Raw genomic sequence first — 21,112 nt, 5'->3', positions numbered from 1 at the left:
GGGACAGTGTGGGGTGTGCCCTCTGTGTTCCCCCAGGGACAGTGGTGCCAGGGTGTGCCCCCCGGTGCCCCCACAGGATGCCCATGCTGGGGGTGCCAGGGTGTGTGTGTCCCTCGGTGTTGGGGGCTGTCGGGATGTGTCCCCCGGTGTTACCCATCGGGGATGCCGATACCGGGGGTACCGGGCTGTGTGTCCCCCCCATGCCGGGGGTCCTGTTCTGTGTCCCCCCCATGTTGGGGGTCCCGGGCTGTGTCCCCCCCATGTTGGGGGTCCCGTTCTGTGTCCCCCCCATGTTGGGGGTCCCGGGCTGTGTCCCCCCATGCCGGGGGTCCCGGGCTGTGTCCCCCCCATGCCGGGGGTCCCGGGCTGTGTCCCCCCCATGCCGGGGGTCCCGGGCTGTGTCCCCCCGCTGCCGGGGCTCCCGGGATTTGCTCCCCGGCGCTGCCCGCGGGGTGCCGGGGGGGTGCCGTGCCCGTGCCCGTGCCCGGAGCCGCCGCCGCGTCCGCGGTCCCGCCCCCGCCGCCCGGCCCGGCCCCCCGGCTCGGCGCGGCTCCGCTCGGCTCGGCGCGGCGCGGCTCGCTCGGAGCGGGGCGGGCGGAGCCGCTGCCGGTGCCGGCCCCGTGGCGGAGCCGGGGTCCCTCCATGCCGCCATGGCCCCCCGCGCCCCCCGCGCCCCCCGCGCCCTGGCCCTGCTGCTGGCGATCGGCGCCCTCGGTGCGTACCGGGACCGGGGACACGCGGCCGGGGCACGGGCGGGGGGCGGATCCGGGGCGGGGGGGGTCCCGGGGGGGCTGCGGGCTGGGGGATGGGGGGGGGATCCCCTCGCCGGGGCCGGATCCCGGTGCTGCTGCTGCCGGGGGGGGGCTGCACCCGGGCGAGGAAGGAGGATCCCCCCGGGCGGGGGCTGATCCCGGTGCGGGGGGGGGAGATGCTGTTGATCCCTTCATGGGGAGGGGGGGCATCTGCAGGAGCCAGGGAAGGGCTGGATCTCCCTGCCGGAGCCGGATCCCCTTGCAGGAAGGGCTGGATCCCGTGTGTGGGGCTGGATCTCCCTGCCGGAGCCGGATCCCCTTGCAGGAAGGGCTGGATCCCGTGTGTGGGGCTGGATCTCCCTGCCGGAGCCGGATCCCCTTGCAGGAAGGGCTGGATCCCGTGCGTGGGGCTGGATCTCCCTGCGGGGCGGGCGGGATCCCCTTGCCGGGGCCGGATCCCTTGCGGCAGGGCTGGATCCCCGCGTGTGCAGGGGGAGCATCTGCAGGAGCCAGGGAAGGGCTGGAGCCCGAGCAGGAGGGAGCGGAGGGAGCGGATTCCCTTGCAGGGGCTGGATCCTCTCGGGATTACGGGGTGCACTTGCAGGAGCCGGAGGGGGGTGGATCCCCTTGGAAGGGGCTGGATTCCATTGCAGGGGCAGTCGGGTACCCTTGGAAAGGGCTGGATCCCCTTGCAGGGGCGGGATCTGGGGCTGGCTGTGGGGCGCACTCGCAGGAGCCGGGGGAGGGCTGGGTGCTGCTCCGTGTGTCCGGATGGACAGGCGGGCGGCACCCAGGGCTGATCCCCGCGCAAGGGGCCGGATTCCATTGCAGAGGGGCCGATCCCGCCGCAGGGGCCGATCCCGTTGTGTGGAGCCGCAGCGGGGCTGGATCCCCTCGCAGGGATGGGGCGGGAGCGGGGCTGGATCCCAGCACGGGGAGCTGCAGCCCCTTGTGTGTGTGCAGAGCACTCACGAGAACCACAGGGGGTTGGATCTACCGGGGGGGGGCTGGATCCCCTTTTGGGGGGCTGATTTCTTCTGCGGAGGGCTGTCTGCCCTTGCAGTGGGGCTGGATCCCTTTGCAGTGGGGCTGGATCCCTTTGGGGGAGGACTGGATCCCTTTGCAGGGGGATGGATCCCCTTGAAGGGCAGCTGAGGGGGCAGGGCCGGGGACAGCTTGTGTTGGGGGGGCTGTGCTGAGAAGGGGGGATCACAGAGTTGGGTGTGAGGGCACCCACAGAGCTGGGGGGCTTCTTTGGGGTTCCCCCCATCGGTCCCCGGGAGAGGCTCAAGGATTGGGGATGCGGCCCCCCCTGCCCCCCAGGTCCTTGTGGTGTATCCAGGTGGGTGCAAGGTGGAGCAGGTCGGGGACCTGTTGGACCCCCCCAGACTGTCACATCCTCCCAGGGGTGCGGGGGCACCTCTGACACCTCTTTCCCTCCTTGCTCCCCGCCAGGATCCGCGTGGCCCCCCCAGAACTCCAGCGCTGGCGAGGGGAGAGCCTGGGAGGGCTCGTTGGAGAGCAGCGCCCCGAAATGGGACCTGGCGAGCGGAGACCCGCCGGGGGCACCCAGCAACAGCACGAGCGCCGGGGGGGCGGCGGCAGGAGCGCAGCTAGAGCCCCCCGGGGGCGGCACGGCCACCACGGAGCCCTCGGCCGCGCCCGACGGGTGCCCGGGCTGCGGCGCCGAGGGCGAGGCCAGCGCCGCGCCCCCCCGAGCCGTCACCTGGCCCGGGGCCGGGGGCGCGGTGCCGGTGGCGCCGGGCAGCCCCGAGGAGCCGGGCAGCGGTGACCGCCCCACGCCGGGGGGCTCCGGGGGGCTCCCGGCCGCGCCGCCGAGCCCCGCCGGGCCCCGCCTCGCCACCGGCCCGGCCGAGGCCGAGTCCGAGCTGCTGCTGGCGGCCGGGGGCTCGGCCGCGCCGCGCACCCCCGTGCTGGGCCGGCCCGGCGCCGCCGGGGGGGACTCGGGGGGCGCCCCCGAGCTCTGGGCCGCCGCCTCCAGCCCGGCCCCGGCGCAGGGCGCCCGCGGCTGGACCGACCTGACGTGGCTGCGGGAGCCGGTCACGGCCGCCACCGGCCCGCCCGAGCCCCCGGCCGACCGCGCGGGCTCCGACATCATCGACGTCGATTACTACGACCTGTTCGAGGGGGGCGAGGGACTGGGGGCCCTCCCCGGGGCCGGCCGGGGCGCGGCGGGCTCGGCGCGGCGCCGGGAGCCCGAGGGGGCGGCCACGCCCTGGGCCCTGCACGAGCTCTACGACGACTTCACGCCCTTCGACGACGCCGATTTCTACCCCACCACCTCCTTCTACGCCGACGGGGACGACGAGGACGAGCTGGAGGACGAGGAGGAGGAGGAGGAAGACGGCGGGCTGGAGGACGAGAACGGCTACAGAGCGCCCGCCTCGGCCGCGCCCGGCCCGCAGGAGCCCCGGCCCACCGGGCACCGCGCCGCCGCCGCCCCGCCGCCGCCCGGGCCGGCCGGGGGCAGCCCCACAGCCTGGCCGCGGCCCGGGGAGCGGGGCCCGCCCGACAACGGCTCCGAGTGCCGGAGCGGCTACGTGCGGCACAACAGCTCCTGCCGCTCCCTCTGCGACCTCGTGCCCAGCTACTGCCACAACGGCGGCCAGTGCTACCTGGTGGAGAGCCACGGGGCCTTCTGCCGGTAAGGGACGGGCCCGCTGGGCTGGGGTGTGGGGCTCGTCATCCCGGGGCTCACCATCCTGGGGCTCGCCATTCCTGCTCACCATCCCTGGGCCCACCATCCCTGCATTCCATCCCTGGGCTCGCCATCCCTGGGCTCACCATCCCTGGGCTCACCATCCCTGCATTCCATCCTGGGGTTCTCCATCCCCTGCACTTCATCCCTGGGGTCTCCATCCCTGTACCCCATCCCTGGGCTCACCATCCCCTATACCCCATGCCCAGTGCTCCCATCCCCAGGCTCTCCATTCCCATGTATCCCATTCCCAGTTTTTCCAGCCCTTGTGCGCCCCCACTTTCAGCCTCTCCATACTCCATGCATCCCATCCCTGGGCTCTTCATCCCCCTGTACCCATCCCTGGGATCTCCCCCACCCATGCACCTTAATCCCAGTGCTTCCATCTCCTGCAACCCATTCCTGGCCTCTCCACCCCTTTCACCCCATTCCTGGTCTATCCCACCCCCTGTACCCATCCCTGGACTCTCCATTCCCTCTGCCCCATCCCGGGGCTCTCCATCCTCCATGCTCCTCATCCCCGGGTTCTCCATTCTCTGTGCCCCATCCCTGGGCTCTCCATTCTCTGTATTTCATCCCTGGTCTGTCCATTCTCTGTGCTCCATTCCTGAGCTCTCCACTCTCTGTGCTCCATCCCTGAGCTCTCCATCCTCCGTGCTCCCTCTCTGAGCTCTCCACTCTCTGTGCTCCTCATCCCTGAGCTCTCCATCCCCCCTGCTCCTCATCCCTGGGCTTGCCATCCTCCATGCTCCTCATCCCTGGGCTCTCCCCTCTCTGTGCTCCTCATCCCCGGGCTCTCCATTCTCTGTGCTCCATCCCTGAGCTCTCCCCTCTCTGTGCTCCATCCCTGGGCTCTCCATGCCCCTGACATCCCGTTCCCAGCCTTTCCATCCTTTTTCACTCCATTCTGCACCTTTTCCACCCCCTGCCCACCCCGTTCCCGGGCTCTGGGTGCCCGCGGCCCCACTCCCGGCATCTAGCGGGGTTTCCCTGTTTCCCTGCCCCCGGGCGGCGGCTGCCCAGGAATTAGGTCAGGGCCGAGCCTGCGGGGCGGCCGCGCTAATCGGGCCCGGCAGATTGCGCCGGGAGGCGCCGCCGGCTGTGCCGCACGCACCGGGTGTGCCCCGGCTGGCACCGCGCCCGGGGGACGCGGGGGGCGCGGGACCCTCCCTGCTCCCGCCGGGGCTGGGAGCCGCTGGTGCGGGGCGCCAGCACCGTCCGGAGACCCCGAGCCCGCTCCCGGCTGCCCCAGTGTCCCCATCTCGGTCGGTGTCACCCTCTCGGGTGTCACCCGCTCATCCCATCCCCCCAGACCCCCGTAACCCCCGCAGGTACAAACGCCGCATCCCCCGAGGATGCTCTGGGCAGGTTTCGGGGCGGGGGACGCGTTTGGGGGCGGGGGACGCCTCTGAGCGCGTCCCCCGGCAGGTGCAACACGCAGGACTACACGTGGCACAAGGGCACTCGCTGCGAGTCCATCGTCACCGACTTCCAGGTGATGTGCGTGGCCGTGGGCTCGGCCGCGCTCGTGGTGCTGCTGCTCTTCATGCTCACCGTGTTCTTCGCCAAGAAGCTCTACCTGCTCAAGACGGAGAACAGCAAGCTGCGCAAGACCAAGTGAGTGGCACTGGGGACCCCGGGCCGGCCCCGCGCACCCCTGCCCTGCTGGTGCCACCGGTGCCATCGGTGCCCCGGGGACGCGGGGACGGTGGGTGGCAGAGCTGCCGCAGGCGGGGACGCGGCTCCTGCTCCGCCGTTAATCCCTGCAAGCCGCTCCTGACTGGCACCAGTTAATCTGCTCCGCTGGGAGCTGGGGACAGCGGCGGGGCGGCCATCGGGGACGGTCGGGCTGGGGACAGGGCTGGGGGTGACGGGGAAGGGTTCGGGGTCATCCCCCCGCCCCGGCCACTGCTGGCCAGCTCCTGGAGCAGGGAGGAGGGAGCCTGCCCAGCCCGGTCCCTAATGAGCTGTTAATTAGTGTTTGGAAATGCCAAGTGTAATTAGCAGGGAGGCTCCGTGCCAGCTCCCGGGTCTGCCTCTCCAGCCCTGCCCCGGGCTGCCCTTCCCGCTCTCCTGCCCAGAGCCCAGCTACCCCCAAACCCCAGAGCTGGGGGCACCGAGCCCCCCAAAATGTCACACTGGGCTCCTTTAGCCCCAGCTCAATCCCTGAGGACATTTAGTCCCCAACCTCCGGAGTTCAGGACATTTAAGCCTGTAGATCTCCATCTCTGGATGTACTGAGTCTCCAAGCCCCCCTGACTTGGAGGCGTTTAGCTCCCCAGGTCCTCGGAGCTGGGGGTACAAACCCCCAAACCCCCAGGGCAGGGAGGAGTTATCCCTCCAAATCCCTTAGATCTGGGCGTACAAAACCCCAAACCCCCAGGGCAGGGAAGATTTATCTCTCCAAAGCCCTTAGATTTGGGTATTTAGCCCAGACTTCCATCCCTGGGGACATTTACCCCCCAGACCTGCAGGGCTGGGAACAATTAACCCCTCCCGACCCAGGGTGACCCCAAAACGCGGGCGGGGCTGCGGGGGGGTCCTGCTCCCACCCCCAACCCAGGGTGACCCCAAAACGCGGGCTGGGCTGCGGGGGGGTCCTGCTCTCACCCCGCTCTCCTGCTCACAGATACCGCACCCCGTCCGAGCTGCACAACGACAACTTCTCCCTGTCCACCATCGCCGAGGGCTCCCACCCAAACGTAAGGAGCTGTGTGGCACCGTCCCCCCGTCCCTCTTCCTGTCCCGTCCCTGTCCCTCTGTCCGGTGACCTCTGACCCCTCCAGGATCCCAGCCATGCGCTCCTGTCCCCACCTGCCCTACAGGGTCACAGCTCTGTCCCCTCGCTGCTGGGTCCCTGCTGACCTACACTGTGCCCCGGCCGGGCAGGGGGGCAGTGTCACCCCCTGTCCCTTCCCGTGCCCTGCTGCCTGTGTGGCTCCCCGGGAGCCGCCATCCCGAGCTCCCGAAGGCCTTGGCTCGGTGTGGGGGTGGCGGGGGTGGCTGTGCCGTGTGCAGGGAGGGGACAGCGGGCAGGCGATGCTCCCTGGCTGTGGCACGGCCGGCGGGAGCAGTGGATGGCCGCGGGTGCTGGAGGGTGACACGCTCCGGGTGCTGCCCTGGTTGGGGCGCCCCCCGGCACCCCCGGCACCCAACCTGCTGTCTTTGACTCGGAACAGAGAGAAGCGAAGGGCTTTGCGGAGCCGGAGGAGGAGCGTAGGTCCCTTTAGCCTCCCCCACCCACGGCCGGTGTTCCCCGTCTTGCGACCGCCTTTAGCAGCCCTAGCCGCCCTGGCAGGAGGCTCCGGGGCCGGCTCCGTCCCCGCTGCCGACGGGATCAGCCTCGGGATGCGCTCGGTGCCGCTCCCCGCACGTCCCCGGCCCGCCGGGGCTAGGGGGCTCGGCACACGGTGCCTGGGACGCGGCAGCACTGCGAGGATGAGGAGGGGTCAGCAGGGTCAGCGCCCTCTGGAAAGGGGTTTTGGGGGGTCCTGCAGCCAATGGCACCAGCTCCGGACTGGTCACTGCCCAGGAGATGGGATCCTGTCCCCGTGTGACACCGGCCCTTGGGTGTCCCCGTCCATCTGCTGCTCTCCGTGTGGCACCGGAACCAACACGGCCCAGCCCGGCCTGGCCTGGCGGGCTCGCCCTGCCCTGTCCTGCCCTGCCCTGCCCTGCCCTGCCCGGCCCGGCCCTGCCCTGCCCTGCCCCGCCCTGCCCTGCCCTGCCCTGCCCTGCCCCGCCCTGCCCCGCCCCGCCCTGCCCCGCCCTGCCCTGCCCTGCCCTGCCCAGCCCTGCCCTGCCCTGCCCCGCCCTGCCCCGCCCTGCTATGCCCTGCCCTGCTATGCCCTGCCCTGCCCGGCCCTGCCCCACAGCCGGTGTCGGTGCCAGTGCCCACAGCCGGTGCCGGTGTCGGTGCCCACAGCCGGTGTCAGTGCCAGTGCCCACAGCCGGTGCCGGTGCCAGTGCCCACAACCGGTGCCGGTGCCCACAGCCGGTGTCGGTGTCGGTGCCGGTGCCGGTGCCAGTGCCCACAGCCGGTGCCGGTGCCCACAGCCAGTGCCGGTGCCGCCCGTGCCTGCCGGGGGTGCGGGCCCGGCCCCGGAGCGGAGGATGCTGCAGCGGGGGCACCCCGGGAAGAGGCGTGCCCAGCTTTGCCAGCGGCGCGGCGCGGGGGCACGGGCTGTACGCTGAGGAACCGCAATAAAGCCGCCCCCTCTGGGCTCCTGCCAAGGCCGCCGGTGGCTGCTTGTCGCGGGGACGAGGCGATGCGAACGGCCGCGGGAACCGGGCGGGGACGGTGGGCGGGTGGCCGGGGGGATGCGGTGCCCGGGGCTGGCACGGGCTCCAGGCTGGCACGGCTCCGGAGCGCTTTGGGAGCCGAGGTGGGGAGGCTGTGCTGGGGACGGTGCCACCGCGGGGGGGTCGGACCCGTCCCTGTGCTGCGAGCGCCGCGGGCCCCCCGTGCCGCCATCCGGGCTGGGAGGGGACGTTTGTCCCCCCCGGTGGCTCCCTGCAAGGGGACGTGGTGCCCTCGCTGTGCCTCGCCCCACGCCCGCCCTGCCCTGACCCCCCTCTCTCCCGCAGGACGACCCCAGCGCTCCCCACAAGCTGCAGGACTCGCTGAAATCCTGCCTGAAGGACGAGGAGCCGTTCAACATCCACAACTCGACGTCGCCCAAGCACGAGGGCGGCAAGGGCGAGCCGGAGGCAGGCGAGCTGAACTGCCTCCAGAACAACCTGACGTGAGCGGCGGGCCCGGGGCGGCGCAGAGCGGGGAGCCGCGCTCGGGTCCCCACGGCGCAGCCTCCCCTCCGCCCCGCGTCCCTCCCGCTCCGTGGCATGCTTTGGTGTGTTTTGTACCGAGGAAAACAAAAATTCCAGTGATAATTCGGCCGTGTCGTGGGGGTGTTTGGTTCGTGCTCCGTGTCTCTCGCTTGGGTTCGTTCCGCGCTGTGATTTCTAAACCTTTGCCGTCCCGCAACTGACTTTTTTTGTACTTTTGCCCCACTTTTTTTGAAATACAGATAAAAACCAACAAAAAAGGTGAAAAAAAAAAAGTAAGATCTTGAAATAAATAAACCTTTTTTTTTTTTTTTAAAGTTAAGCCTCTTGCCGGTGCCTGCGATCTCCCAGCATGGCCATTCACGTCTCCCGATGGGGATTGAGGCCCTGCTTCCACAGGGTCCCATCTGAGCATCACCGGGGGCGTGGCTGCCTGGTCCCCCCTTGTCACCCTCTGCAGGCACCTTCCTGCCTCTGCCAGGCCAGGGTGCAGTCCATCCTGCCGCCCTGGACACGCTTGGGAGCAGCTGGGACACCCTGGGATGTCTGGTGGAGGTGCCTGGGCTGCTCCAGGGGTTTTTGCTCCAGCCCTGTCCCCATAAGGTCCCCCCAAACAAGGTGGCTGCACACGGGGTGATGGCTCCCAGCCACTCCTGCTCCTCCTTCAGTGGAGCTGCCCAGGGTTGGATTTGGGTTCTCCCAGGGTTATCCCCCCCCAGCTCCCAGTTTCCATCTGCATGGAGAGGAACCGGTGCCACCGTCCCAGTGGCTTTGGCAAGGCCAGGTCCCTGTGGCCATCCCCTGGCACCGAGCATGGCACAGGGATCTCCCCAGGGACCCCAGCGCTGCCACCACCCTCCCCTCGTGGCTCCCTCTTGCTTCCAGCAGGAACCGATCTCTCCTGGGTTGGGATTCAGCCCCGTGCCAGCGCTCGGGGTTCCCTGGAGAGGGGACACGAATCCATCCGTCCATCACCGACACGAATCCGTCCATCGCTGCACGGAGCGAGGGCTGCGGCACCTCGGGGCCGGCGCAGCCACAGCCCCGCGGGCACGGATGCTCCGAGGCGTCCTGGGAGCCGCTGAATAATCAATTCGCGCCTTGCTGGGCACATTAAGAACGAGGAGCGGTGTTGGGACCGGCAGCCGACCCTGGCGGGCTCACTGGTGTGGGATCCTCAGATCTCCTCCCTGGCTGCAGCATTTCCATCACCTGCCACAAACTGCTGCAAGAAACCGGCGGGTGTGGGCTCTGCCAGCCCCTTCCAGCGCAGGACAGCAGCTCTAGGACAGGTAAAGGCATGGGCCTTTCCACCTGGGAACGTGGACACTGCAATGGAAAGGGTGGGATGAGGACAGGTAAAACCATGGATAAAGCACTGGGAACGTGGATGCTGCAATGGAAAGGGTGGGATGAGGACAGGTAAAGGCATGGATAAAGCACTGGGAACGTGGACACTGCAATGGAAAGGGTGGGATGAGGACAGGAGCTCTAGGACAGGTAAAACCATGGATAAAGCACTGGGAACGTGGATACTGCAATGGAAAGGGTGGGATGAGGACAGGTAAAACCATGGATAAAGCACTGGGAACGTGGACACTGCAATGGAAAGGGTGGGATGAGGACAGGAGCTCTAGGACAGGTAAAACCATGGATAACGCACTGGGAACGTGGATACTGCAATGGAAATGGTGGGATGAGGACAGGTAAAACCATGGATAAAGCACTGGGAACGTGGACACTGCAATGGAAAGGGTGGAATGAGGACAGGTAAAGGCATGGATAAAGCACTGGGAACGTGGACACTGCAATGGAAAGGGTGGGATGAGGACAGGTAAAGGCATGGATAAAGCACTGGGAACGTGCAATGGAAAGGGTGGGATGAGGAGAGGGAGGTGCTGGTGGGGCAGAGAGGAGATGCTGATGTCTGAGCAAACCCCGAGGGCAGGTGGGATGCCCTGGCACGGGCAGAGCTGGGCATAAGCTTCCCGTGGGATGGGAGGGAGGGAAAGGGAGCTGGGGTGGGATGGGCATCGCTGTGACAGGAGAGGATCTGTGCTCGTGTATGAGGAAAAGAAACGGCTGTGTAGGGACAGGGATCTTAGAGGGGATTGGGAATCCCAGAGTGATGCAGTTCTGCAGGTGAGGCAGGGCAGAGGGCAGAAGGGGCACTGCAGCAAGGGGAAGGCCACCCCCCATCCCCAGGTGCCCTTGGAGGCAGTCAGTGAGGTGGGAATGCAGGGACACACGGGGTGGGCTGGGGCAGCCAGGGAGGGGGTCCAGCCGGGGCTGGTGGGACCTGGAATCCGTCTGCTCCTCACTGGGATCCTCCCTTACAGTGCCTGTGGGTCTGTCCAGCTGGGCACTGCCTGGGGGGACACTGGCCATGGTGCCACCAAGTGTCACAGTGTGGAGGTGAGGGTGACACAGCGCAGCCCCTCCATCCCAGCACAGCACATGCACCATGGCTGGTGTCACTGTGCAGGTGACACTGGCACAGCCCATGCACCGTGGATGGTGTCACTGTGGAGGTGACACTGGCACAGCCCATCCACCATGGCTGGTGTCACTGTGCAGGTGACACTGGCACAGCCCATCCACCATGGCTGGTGTCACTGTGCAGGTGACACTGGCACAGCACATCCACCATGGCTGGTGTCACTGTGCAGGTGACACTGGCACAGCCCATGCACCGTGGATGGTGTCACTGTGGAGGTGACACTGGCACAGCCCATGCACCGTGGATGGTGTCACTGTGCAGGTGACACTGGCACAGCCCATGCACCGTGGATGGTGTCACTGCGCAGGTGACACTGGCACAGCACATCGTGCAGAGTGTCACCACAGAACTGAGGGTGACATGGCACAGCCCATCCATCCTGGAGGTGCCACAAGAGGTGCCACCTTGGAGTGGTGCCCACATTCCCTCCCCACCCATGTTTGTCCCTCCCAAGGAGCCCAGCGTGGCCGGTGGGCAGTGGTGGGACAGTCCCCTCTGCAAGGCCAGGCAGTGGCTCCTCTGTTTTGGGGCCATGGGGATGACCCACAGAGGAGCCCTGGATTCAGGAGCCATCCTCAGCTCCAGCTGCTCACCCCCACGGGCTGTAGGGGCTGGGATTCAGGACCAAAGTGGGTCACAAGGATTCCAGCAGGTTTAAGGATGCTCCTGCTCATGCCCACGTTGGGAGCACTGGGGGGTTTGTCCCCGTGTCCCCCAGCTCTGGGACATTGCTCTGAGCCCATCACTCCCCCAGGCTGCTCCCTCAGACCCTACTCACCTTCCAGGTGTGCTCCTGCTTGCCTCGGAAGGGCACAGCCTCGGTTCCTGCCTCTGGGTCAGTGTCCCTCGTTGTGTCTCCGTGTGCCTCGGGGCTGCCAGCCCAGCCCAGCCCAGCCCAGCCCAGCTCTCATCCCCTCTGCCGGTCCCAGGGGAGGGAGCAGCCAGGCTTGGAGCGCCCGGGGCTGCCTGAGAGCTCCATCAGTGCCCAATGGACACGGCACAGGGCAGGGAGCAGCTGGCACACGGCACAGGGTGGGGAGCAGGCACCCCGAGCCGCCTGCACCGGCCCTGCTCAGGAATGTGCCTCCAGCCAGCAGAGCAACACATGGGCTTTCATCACAGGCCTAATCATGGGATGCAGAGAGGCCAGGGCTATTAAATTTCAATGCTTGGCTGGTTGGCTGGGAGGGAGATGGGCCCATTGCGGGCAGCCAGGGCTGGCACGGGGAAGGGAGCTGGCACGGGCAGCGGCGCTGCCCTCCTCTCTCCGCCGTCCTCTTTTCTCTCCCAGACACAGAACAGGACCAGAGCCACGACCCCGAGACAAGGAGCCTTTCTTCCCTTGACAGGCTCCGGCTGCCCGAGACAAAATATCCGGAGCTGGGATTCACTGGGCTAGTCCTGATTCACAAACGGGGCCCAGTTCACCAGCCCAGGGTCCTGATTCACCAAACGGGGCCCAGTTCACCAGCCCAGGGTCCTGATTCACCAAACGGGGCCCAGTTCACCAGCCCAGGGTCCTGATTCACCAAACGGGGCCCAGTTCCACAGCCCAGGGTCCCCATTCACCAAACGAGGCCCAGTTCCCCAGCCCAGGGTCCTGATTCACAAACGGGGCCCAGTTCACCAGCCCAGGGTCCTCATTCACCAAATGGTGCCCAATTCATAGCCCAGGGTCCTCATTCACCAAATGGGGCCCAGTTCACCAGCCCAAGGTCCTGATTGACCAAACGGGGCCCAGTTCACCAGCCCAGGGTCCTCATTCACCAAACAAGGCCCAGTTCACCAGCCCAGGGTCCTGATTGACCAAACGGGGCCCAGTTCACCAGCCCAGGGTCCCCATTCACCAACCAAGAATCCACATTCATGGTCTGAGTCCACATTCACCAGCTGAGACTCCCCATCACTGGCTGAGTCTTCAATGGCCAAAAGTCCCAACTCCCCCCCAAACCTCGATTCACCAGCCAAGTGTCTGGATCCACCATGGTTCAGCTGGTTCAGCTCATCCATTTCTCTTCCTTCCAGCTCTCTTTGCTGCCCAGGAGCATGAGGGGCTGGAGAAGGAGGTGGCAGCAGCTCAGTGGTCCCCATCAGCCCCTGCACACCCCAAACTGTGCTCGACACCTTTGGACACTGCTCTGCTGGGATCACAGGTTGGTCTGCCCCTCCCTGGTGTCAGGAGCTGGCGCTGCCATGCCTGTCCCTTGTGCCCTCCTGGACCCCTCTGAGGACATTTCCTTGCCTGAGGGCTGCCCCACACTCTTTCCCTTGGTGAATTTTTGGGACACGAGGCAGGCTGTGTCCCTTCCCTTGCCTGGTGCCTCTGTGCCCCATCTTCCACCCTGGCACAGCCTGGCTGCAGTCACACACAGCCACAGTGGTGGGCTGCATCTCACCCCTCCTGTCCCACTCCCAGCTCCCAGGGAAGCAGGTCAGGCTTGAGGAACCATCCCCAAACCCTTCTGACCGTCCCTGGGAGCAGCTCTGCTGACCCAGCACAGAAACCCTGTGTGGGGAACCCCAGGATGATTCCCATGAGCCAGAGGGTCCCTGTGGGGAGCTCCTGGAGCAGCTCTGGTGACACCCTGGTGTCCCACCAGAGCTGGGCTGCCTCCTGGCTGGGAGGGGCTGCCACTGGAGCTTGTGCAGCCAGGGAGCACCAGGGGATCCCAGTGTTTAGTGCAGGGAAATACCAATTACTCATCACCCACAGCCCGGCTGCGGCAGGGAGCGATTCCAGCACTAAACCCGCTCCACGCTGGATTTAAAGAGAGGAGAAAAGCAAAATCCTCTTAACTTTGTGACCTGTAAAATGCCCAGTGTGGGAACGAGGAGCTGGGCATGCGCCCGCCGAGGGCTGGGCTGGCCGTGGGCACGGCAGCTGCTCTGTGTCACCACTGTCACCACTGGGCTGGCTGGTGCCACTGGGAGGGGACAGAGCAGGGCACGGCCAGCAACCAGCACCAAGACTGCCTTGGGACACAGGCACAGCAGGAAAAGGGGCCAAGCCGAGCAGCCAAGCTCCCACCCCTCACGGAGAAAAGGGAGAAACAAAGACAAGGGGCACTGAGAGGTTTGGAGAAGTGGGAAGCAGGATCTGGGGGGAGGCAGGATCAGAAGTGAAAGGAGTAAAGGAAACTGGAGGGACTTCAAAGGAACGCTGCAAGCAGCACACACAGGAGCCATCCCAATAGGAAACGGAGCAGGAACCAGCCTGGCTGCATCACAAGCTCCTCACTGACCCCAGGCTCGAGAAAAAACGCTTGTGGGAAGTGGGAACTAGGTCAAATTACTAAGGGCACTTACAAGGGGAGCATAAGCATGTGGGGAGACATCAGAAAGGCCAAATTGAGATGGAAATGGGGAGGAATCATTAAGGAGAAGAAGAAAAGGCTCCATCAGCAGGAGGACAATGAGCAGGGGAGCTTGGTCTGGACCCAGGGAAGGAGGAAGGCGGCTGGCAGAGGAGGCTGGGAACTCAACGGGATCACTGGCTTGCTTTAAAGCCTCTTAAAACGCCCAGCCTTTAGAGGTGCCAAGTGCCAGCAGATGCCCACCACAATAATGAGGTGCTGTGCTGCCACCGAGAGAGCGGCGACTGCAAAAATGGGAATATTGAACAGCACTCCCAGGCTGCTTACAGCTCCCAGAACCTCATCCTGGTTCCTGTAAAAATGGGAATATTGAACAGCTCCCAGAACCTCATACTGGTTCCTGTAAAAATGGGAATATTGAACAGCACTCCCAGGCTGCTTACAGCTCCCAGAACTTCATCCTGGGGTTCTTATAAAAATGGGAATATTGAACAGCACTCCCTGACTGCTTCTGACTCTCAGAACTTCATCCTGGTTCTTGTAAAAATGGGAATATTGAACAGCACATCCTGACTGCTTCCAGCTCCCAAAACTTCATCCTAGTTCTTGTAAAAATGGGAATATTGAACAGCACACCCAGGCTGCTTCCAGCTCCCAGAACTTCATCCTGGGGTTCTTATAAAAATGGGAATATTGAACAGCACACCCTGACTGCTTCCAGCTGTCAGAACTTCATCCCGGGGTTCTTATAAAAATGGGAATATTGAACAGCACTCCCTGACTGCTTCTGACTCTCAGAACTTCATCCTGGTTCTTGTAAAAATGGGAATATTGAACAGCACACCCTGACTGCTTCCAGCTCCCAAAACCTCATCCTAGTTCTTGTAAAAATGGGAATATTGAACAGCACACCCTGACTGCTTCTGGCTCCCAAGAACCTCATCCTGCTTCTTATAAAAATGGGAATATTGAACAGCACACCCAGGCTGCTTCTGGCTCTCAGAACTTCATCTTGGTTCTTGTAAAAATGGGAATATTGAACAGCACTCCCTGACTGCTTCTGGCTCCCAGAACCTCATCCTAGGGTTCTTGTAAAAATGGGAATATTGAACAGCACTCCCTGACTGCTTCTGGCTCCCAGAACCTCATCCTGGTTCTTGTAAAAATGGGAATATTGAACAGCACTCCCTGACTGCTTCCAGCTCTCAGAACCTCATGCTGGGATGCTTAGAAAACCACATAAAGCCACCTGGGAGCTGTTTGGTGGAAGCCAGCTGAAGCCACCTGGGAGCTGTTTGGTAGCACAGGGGATGGCTGAGGGTTTACAAGAGCAGCTCCAGTTTGGGACAGGTCATGTAAAGAAAAATGGAAGCCACGGGAGAAAGTCCAGGAGAAGAGAGATCCAGGAAAGGGCTGGAGAGCCAGGGACACATGGGAACAGTGTCTGAAGGACTCCCCAGTTCCCTGACAGGAGGGGACAGCTGAGGGGGTCAGGCTCTGCTCCCACGGAACAGGGACAGGACAAGGGAGAACAGCCTCAAGCTGTGCCAATGGTTCAGGCTGAATATTGGGCAAATCCCTTCAGGAAAGGGCTGTCCAGCCCTGGCACAGCTGCCCAGAGCTACCCCTGGATCCCTGGCAGTGCCCAAGGGCAGGCTGGATGGGGCTTGGAACACCTGGGACAGTGGGAGGTGTCCCTGGAATGGGATGAACTTTAGGGTCCCTTGCCACCCACCCCACTCCAGAACTCGGTGGTTTGATCTGCGTGTGCAATTTGCATCTATTAAAGGAATCTGCAGCCATCCTGCAGGAGCACCCAGGAGTCTCCATCACCTTTTGCCGGGAGCTACAGAAATGCAGTGTGAAAATGCAGCTCTGGTGTCAGAGCTGAGAATCTCACACGGAGGCAAGAGACGGCAGATGGGACAATCTGGTGGGCTGAGGAGCAGTGAGACAACACTGCCTGCCAGGGCACACAGGAGCAGCCAGACCTGGTGTGGGGCTCTGTGGGAAAAGAGGGGATTTCAGGAAGGATTTGGGAGAAGATGCAGAGATTCTTTTTGTAGCTTCCAAACTCCAGGTGTGTGCGGTGATCCAGGCTGGGATCCAGGTGTGGGCTAGAAGAGGAGCTCAGACGGGATCTCATTCAGGCTGCTGAGTGCTGTGCATGGGATCAGTGGGAAGAGGAGAGAGCAGGAAAAAGGAGCTGGGAGAGGGAGGTGGAAATGCTGCAAAGCGTGGGGAGAGGGGAAAAGCAGGATGGGGCAAAATGAGGAGAAGGGGCAGCCAAAGGAGAAGGTAGAGTGAGCAATGGGGAGGCACAGAGGAGCTGGCAGAGGGCAGTGGCTTCGGGCAGCCCAACACCTGGCTCTGGGACAGGGGACGGTGCTTTCCCTGCTGGCTCTGATCCCCCTGGCTCTCAGCCATCCTCAGTCCCACCCTGCTCACTGCCATCCTCAGGGCCCTGGTGCTGCCCTGCCAGGACAGCTGAGGGGCTCCATGCTGGAGCCAGCACGGTTCCCTGGGCTTCTCCAGTCTCCTGAAAAGGCCTGGAGATCCCTCGTGGAGAGCTAGTAGCACTCTGCTTTGAAATGGTGCAGTGAATTCTAAAGGTGAGCTGAGAACTGCATCCAAACCGGTTTGTATTTCTGCTTTTCTCCCTGCTCTACAAAGGCAGTGAATCGTTCTCCACAGCCAGGAGCAATCAGCAAGAGCAGCACGGATAAACCCAGGGAAGGAAGGGATGAGGGGTGGGGATGAGGGGGCTGGGAAGGAATGCCAGGCAGGGTGTGGAGCCGTGGCTGCCCGGGTTTCTGGGGCAGGCTGGGCAAACATCTGCCAGGGAAGGTCGGGGCTGAGCGGATTGTGCTGGTGGCAGGTGCTGCTTCATCCCAGCGACCTCTCGGGCTCCCTCCGGCCTCATGCTCAGTGATCCTGCTTTTCTTCCACCAGAAATGCCAGCCCGGCCCTCCCTTCCCTCTGCCAGAGCATGCACAGCAGGTTTATCGGCTCAGTCCTCATCATTTTTGCCAACGTTTTTCACAGTTGCTCCTTTCACCACAGGTACATTTGTTTATGTGGATACAAGCAAGCAAAAAGTGAGATTTAAAATGGGAAAAAACAAATATCAATTTCCTCTGTTTTTCTTGTATTTTGCAGGTGTATCAGTCTCCCATGAAATCTTCCAGCAGGAGGAGTACCCCGAGGTGGGAATAACTCCATCCTGAAGGTTTGGCCTCAGGCAAATTGTAGAAAGAGAAGGTAAGGGAGGGAGACAGGAACTGATGCTGCTCCGTGGTTTTGTTGGAGTCTTTTAAAGGCAGCTCAGGTGTCCTGGCCATTTTACCGTGCCCTCAGGATCTAAATCCACATTTATTTTCCTTGTCCCATCCTTTGTGCTTTGCCCCTGCAGCCCAGCCTGGATTATTCCACGATGTGCAGCCTCTGGATGACAGAGCAGAGTGTTTGTGAATAACTGCACAAAAGTAGGGAAAAAAACCACTGCAGAACAGATAAAACCAATCAATCTTGCAGTGTTTGAGGTGATTCCCAAGAGCCTGGCAGGGAAGGGGAGCTAAACCCACCAGGTTCATGATGTGAGTGTGTGGAAAATGATTTTTAGGGAGAAAACACTTTGATTTACCTGGAGGATTTGGTTTCACTGGCAGCGTTTTTCCCAACCCTGCCCAGCTAAAGGAGAGGGGAAGGCCCAAAAGAGGCAGGTTTTCCCTGAGTTTTCCTAGAGAAAAGGCCGTGGGGAGGCAGGAGGGCTGGAGGCAGCGAGCACACCCTGCCTGTCCCACCGCAGGGACCTCTCGCTTGCCTCAGCAGCTCTTTCCAAACTCCGCATTCCTGCAGAGAAATCCAGCGTTCGGCTCATCCATTATTCCTTCCAGCTGCTCTTTGCGGCGTGGGGCGGGCACTGGGGAGGTGGGATTTATCCCGAACGCGTCCCCTCCTTTTCTTCCCTGCCCATTGACTCGGCCAACATCTGCTCGCGTTAACCCTCGCTGGCCCCACGGCTCCGGGGACCCTTTCTGGCCGCAGAGCACTCGGCATTGTGTCAGCCACAGCCGAGGTGTCCCGGGATCAGAAACCCCTCCTTTTGCTGGGCTGGAGCGGCATCTGTGCACTAAAATCCATCCTGGAGAGCTCAGCAAAAAGCAACAGTCGCGGGAGGTAAATCAAAGTGTTCTCTCCCTAAAAATCATTTTCCACACACTCACGTCATGAAACCTGGTGGGTTCATCTCCCCTTCCCTGCCAGGCTCTTGGGAATCACCTCAAACACTGCGAGATTGATTGGTTTTATCTGTTCTGCGGTGGTTTTTTTCCTACTTTTGGGTGTGAATTGCTTTTCACCCACTGCTCTGCCGTAGGGGCTTCACTGGGAGCAGCGTGGATACCTATGGATCCCATATGGCTCCTCTGGGAAGCAGCTCCACCATAAATACTGGAAATAGGCACGGAGCAGATGGGAGGGAAGGGGCACCAGTTTTAACAGCAAATTCCTCCCTGCTTCACACGGTAACAAATGGGAAGGGATATATGAGGAAGGACGAGAGGTGTCGGCAGGGATGCAGCGCACTTTGCATGCGGCTCCGCTCCCCTTCCCGCTGAGGGGAGAAGAAGGGAGGATTTTACGTTTCATTTACGAGGCATTCCGGGCTCTGCGGCTCGCCAAGAGCCGGAGGGAAGTGCCACAGGGAGGGAGCGAGGGAGACGTGACAGCGCACACAAAGGGAGCCCGAGCGGCGGCTCCGCTCGCATACCAATGCGGCAGGTGGGGACAGCTCTGGGATAGGTCCAGGGACAGGTCTGTGACAGCTCCGGGACAGCTCCGGGAGAGGCCCGGGACAGCTCCGGGGACAGCTCCGGGACAGCTCCGGGATAGCTCCGGGACAGCTCCGGGGACAGCTCTGGGGACAGCTCTGGGGACCGGTCCGGGACAGCTCCAGGGACTGCCCCGGGCCCGGTGACCCCTGGGCCGGCAGAACGGGTTCTCACAGCCCGGTGATCCCGGATCCAGCCCCAAGAACTAACCACGGGACGGGCATCCAGCCCCAGGGCCAGGCTCTCCGGGAGGAATTCCGGATCCAGCCCCAAGAACTAACCACGGGACGGGCATCCAGCCCCAGGGCCAGGCTCTCCGGGAGGAATTCCGGATCCAGCCCAGGCAGGGAGTGGCTCCTGCGCTGCCGGGACCCGAGCGGGGCTCCAGGCCCTGAACAAAAGCAAAGCTTTGATCTGGGCTCCTAAAGAAGCTTCCAGCCCCTGGTTCTACAGGACGGAAGGCACTGAAGGGAAGCAGAGAGGCAGCTCCTCCAGAGGGGTCTGGGGCACACCAGGGACCCCGAGCTGGGCTGGAGAGCAGGACGGGGAATTTTAAAGGGAACACACACACACAAACATCGGGAATAAGGGCAGGAGAACGGCCGCAGTGCCTCAGCCAAACCCTCACACTGCCCATCTTCCCCACAGGAATCGTTCTGTGGGAAGGTGAGAGAGCACCTCTCGTGTTCCCAGCGCTCGCTTCCCAGGAATCTGCCCCTCAGGGGCTTCCCCAAGTGGTCACAGCCCCGCTTTCCACAGGCTGGTCCCCTTCTCCCGCGGAGCCCCGGTGCCAGCCCCACAGCGTCCCTCAGCAGCGCCTCCGTCCCTCGCTCCGTGCTCTTCTCCCATCGTGGGATGCCCCCTAATGCTCACAGCGCAGCATCCCGGCCTGCAGCCGCGTGTCAGCACGAATCGGGCTCCAGAATCCTCTCTCCAGCCCCCCTGGTACATTCTGGGCTCCAGAATCCTCTCTCCAGCTCCATCACATCTCTCAGCAGCCCAATCCCTGTTTCCATGATGAAGCTAATCGTGAGAGGTTACAAAAGCTTTGCTGGAGCGAATGGAAAGGTGAATTAAGCGCCAGAAAACTCAAATTCGGGCTCGGAGGCAAAAAATGACACCAGAGAATGTGGATTTTGGTGGTTATGGGCTGTAAATTTGCTGTTACTGCAGATCATTTTTAGCGTGTTCAGCGCTTCCCAAATGTGCTGATAGTGAAAAGGAAACAGCGAGAGAGTAACAGAGCCCTCACAAATCCCCCGTGTCCCAAAGCGTCCCTGATGCTTCTCAGATGGATTAAATGTGCCACGCAGGGGTCTGGAAAGGGCGGGTCTGTGACAGGGCTCGGGGTGACCAGTGCCACCAGGGCAGCCGGGCCAGCCCTGCTGTGGGGAACGGGGAGCCAGCCCCAGGGTGTGCCTCTGGGAGCAGCGGGATCATGGGGATCATGGGGATCCAGCCTCATTAATTAATGATGGGAATGGGGAGCCAGAGCCAGGGTGTGCCGCTGGGAACGGCGGGATCATGGGGATGCAGTCCCATGAATTAATGATGGGAATGGGGAGCCAGAGCCAGGGTGTGCCTCTGGGAACAGCGGGATCATCGGGATCATCGGGATCATAGGGATCCAGTCCCGTTAATTAATAATGGGAACGGGGATCCAGCCCCAGGGTGTGCCTCTGGGAACAGCGGGATCATGGGGATCCAGTCCCGTTAATTAATAATGGGAACGGGGAGCCAGACCCAGGGTGTGCCTCTGGAAACAAGGGGATGGGGATCCAGTCACACAAACTAACAATGGGATGGGGATCCAGCCCCCTTAATTATTATAGGATGGAGATCCAGCCCCATTAATTAATGATGGGATGGGGAGCCAGATCCAGGGTGTGCCTCTGGGAACAGCGGGATCATGGGGATCCAGCCGCATGAATTAATGATGGGATGGGGATCCAGTCCTGTTAATTATTATGGGATGGGGATCCAGCCCCGTGAATTAATGATGGGATGGGGATCCAGTCCCATGAACTAACGACGAGGTGGGGATCCAGTCACACAAAATGACAATAGGATGGGGATCCAGCGCCATGAATTAATGATGGGATGTGGCTCCAGCCTCGTGAATTAATGATGGGATGTGGCTCCTTAATTATGATGGGAGGAGGATCCACCTCCATGCACTAATGATGGGATGGGGATCCAGCGCCATGAAT

At 62.9% G+C, this 21,112-nt stretch overlaps 1 protein-coding gene and 1 long non-coding RNA gene across 2 annotated transcripts; both read left to right on the top strand.

The window, feature by feature from the left end:
- The first annotated feature begins 618 nt into the window (after positions 1-618).
- CSPG5 (chondroitin sulfate proteoglycan 5) lies at positions 619-8,573 on the top strand. The gene is made up of 5 exons (XM_063164751.1): positions 619-714; positions 2,208-3,417; positions 4,900-5,088; positions 6,101-6,173; positions 8,059-8,573. The coding sequence occupies exons 1-5, from the start codon at positions 651-653 to the stop codon at positions 8,218-8,220; spliced, it is 1,698 nt and encodes a 565-aa protein (XP_063020821.1). The 5' UTR covers positions 619-650; the 3' UTR covers positions 8,221-8,573.
- An 8,272-nt stretch (positions 8,574-16,845) lies between these two features.
- On the top strand, positions 16,846-20,237 carry LOC134423536 (uncharacterized). The gene is made up of 3 exons (XR_010029150.1): positions 16,846-17,133; positions 17,230-17,331; positions 19,551-20,237. It is a non-coding gene; the product is annotated as an uncharacterized LOC134423536 (long non-coding RNA).
- Positions 20,238-21,112: the final 875 nt, after the last annotated feature.

The sequence above is a fragment of the Melospiza melodia genome, chromosome 1, assembly GCF_035770615.1.
Source record: "Melospiza melodia melodia isolate bMelMel2 chromosome 1, bMelMel2.pri, whole genome shotgun sequence".
Taxonomy (NCBI): Eukaryota; Metazoa; Chordata; class Aves; order Passeriformes; family Passerellidae; genus Melospiza; species Melospiza melodia.
Note: the sequence above shows the minus strand (reverse complement) of the source record. Positions and strands in the feature narration are given on the sequence as shown.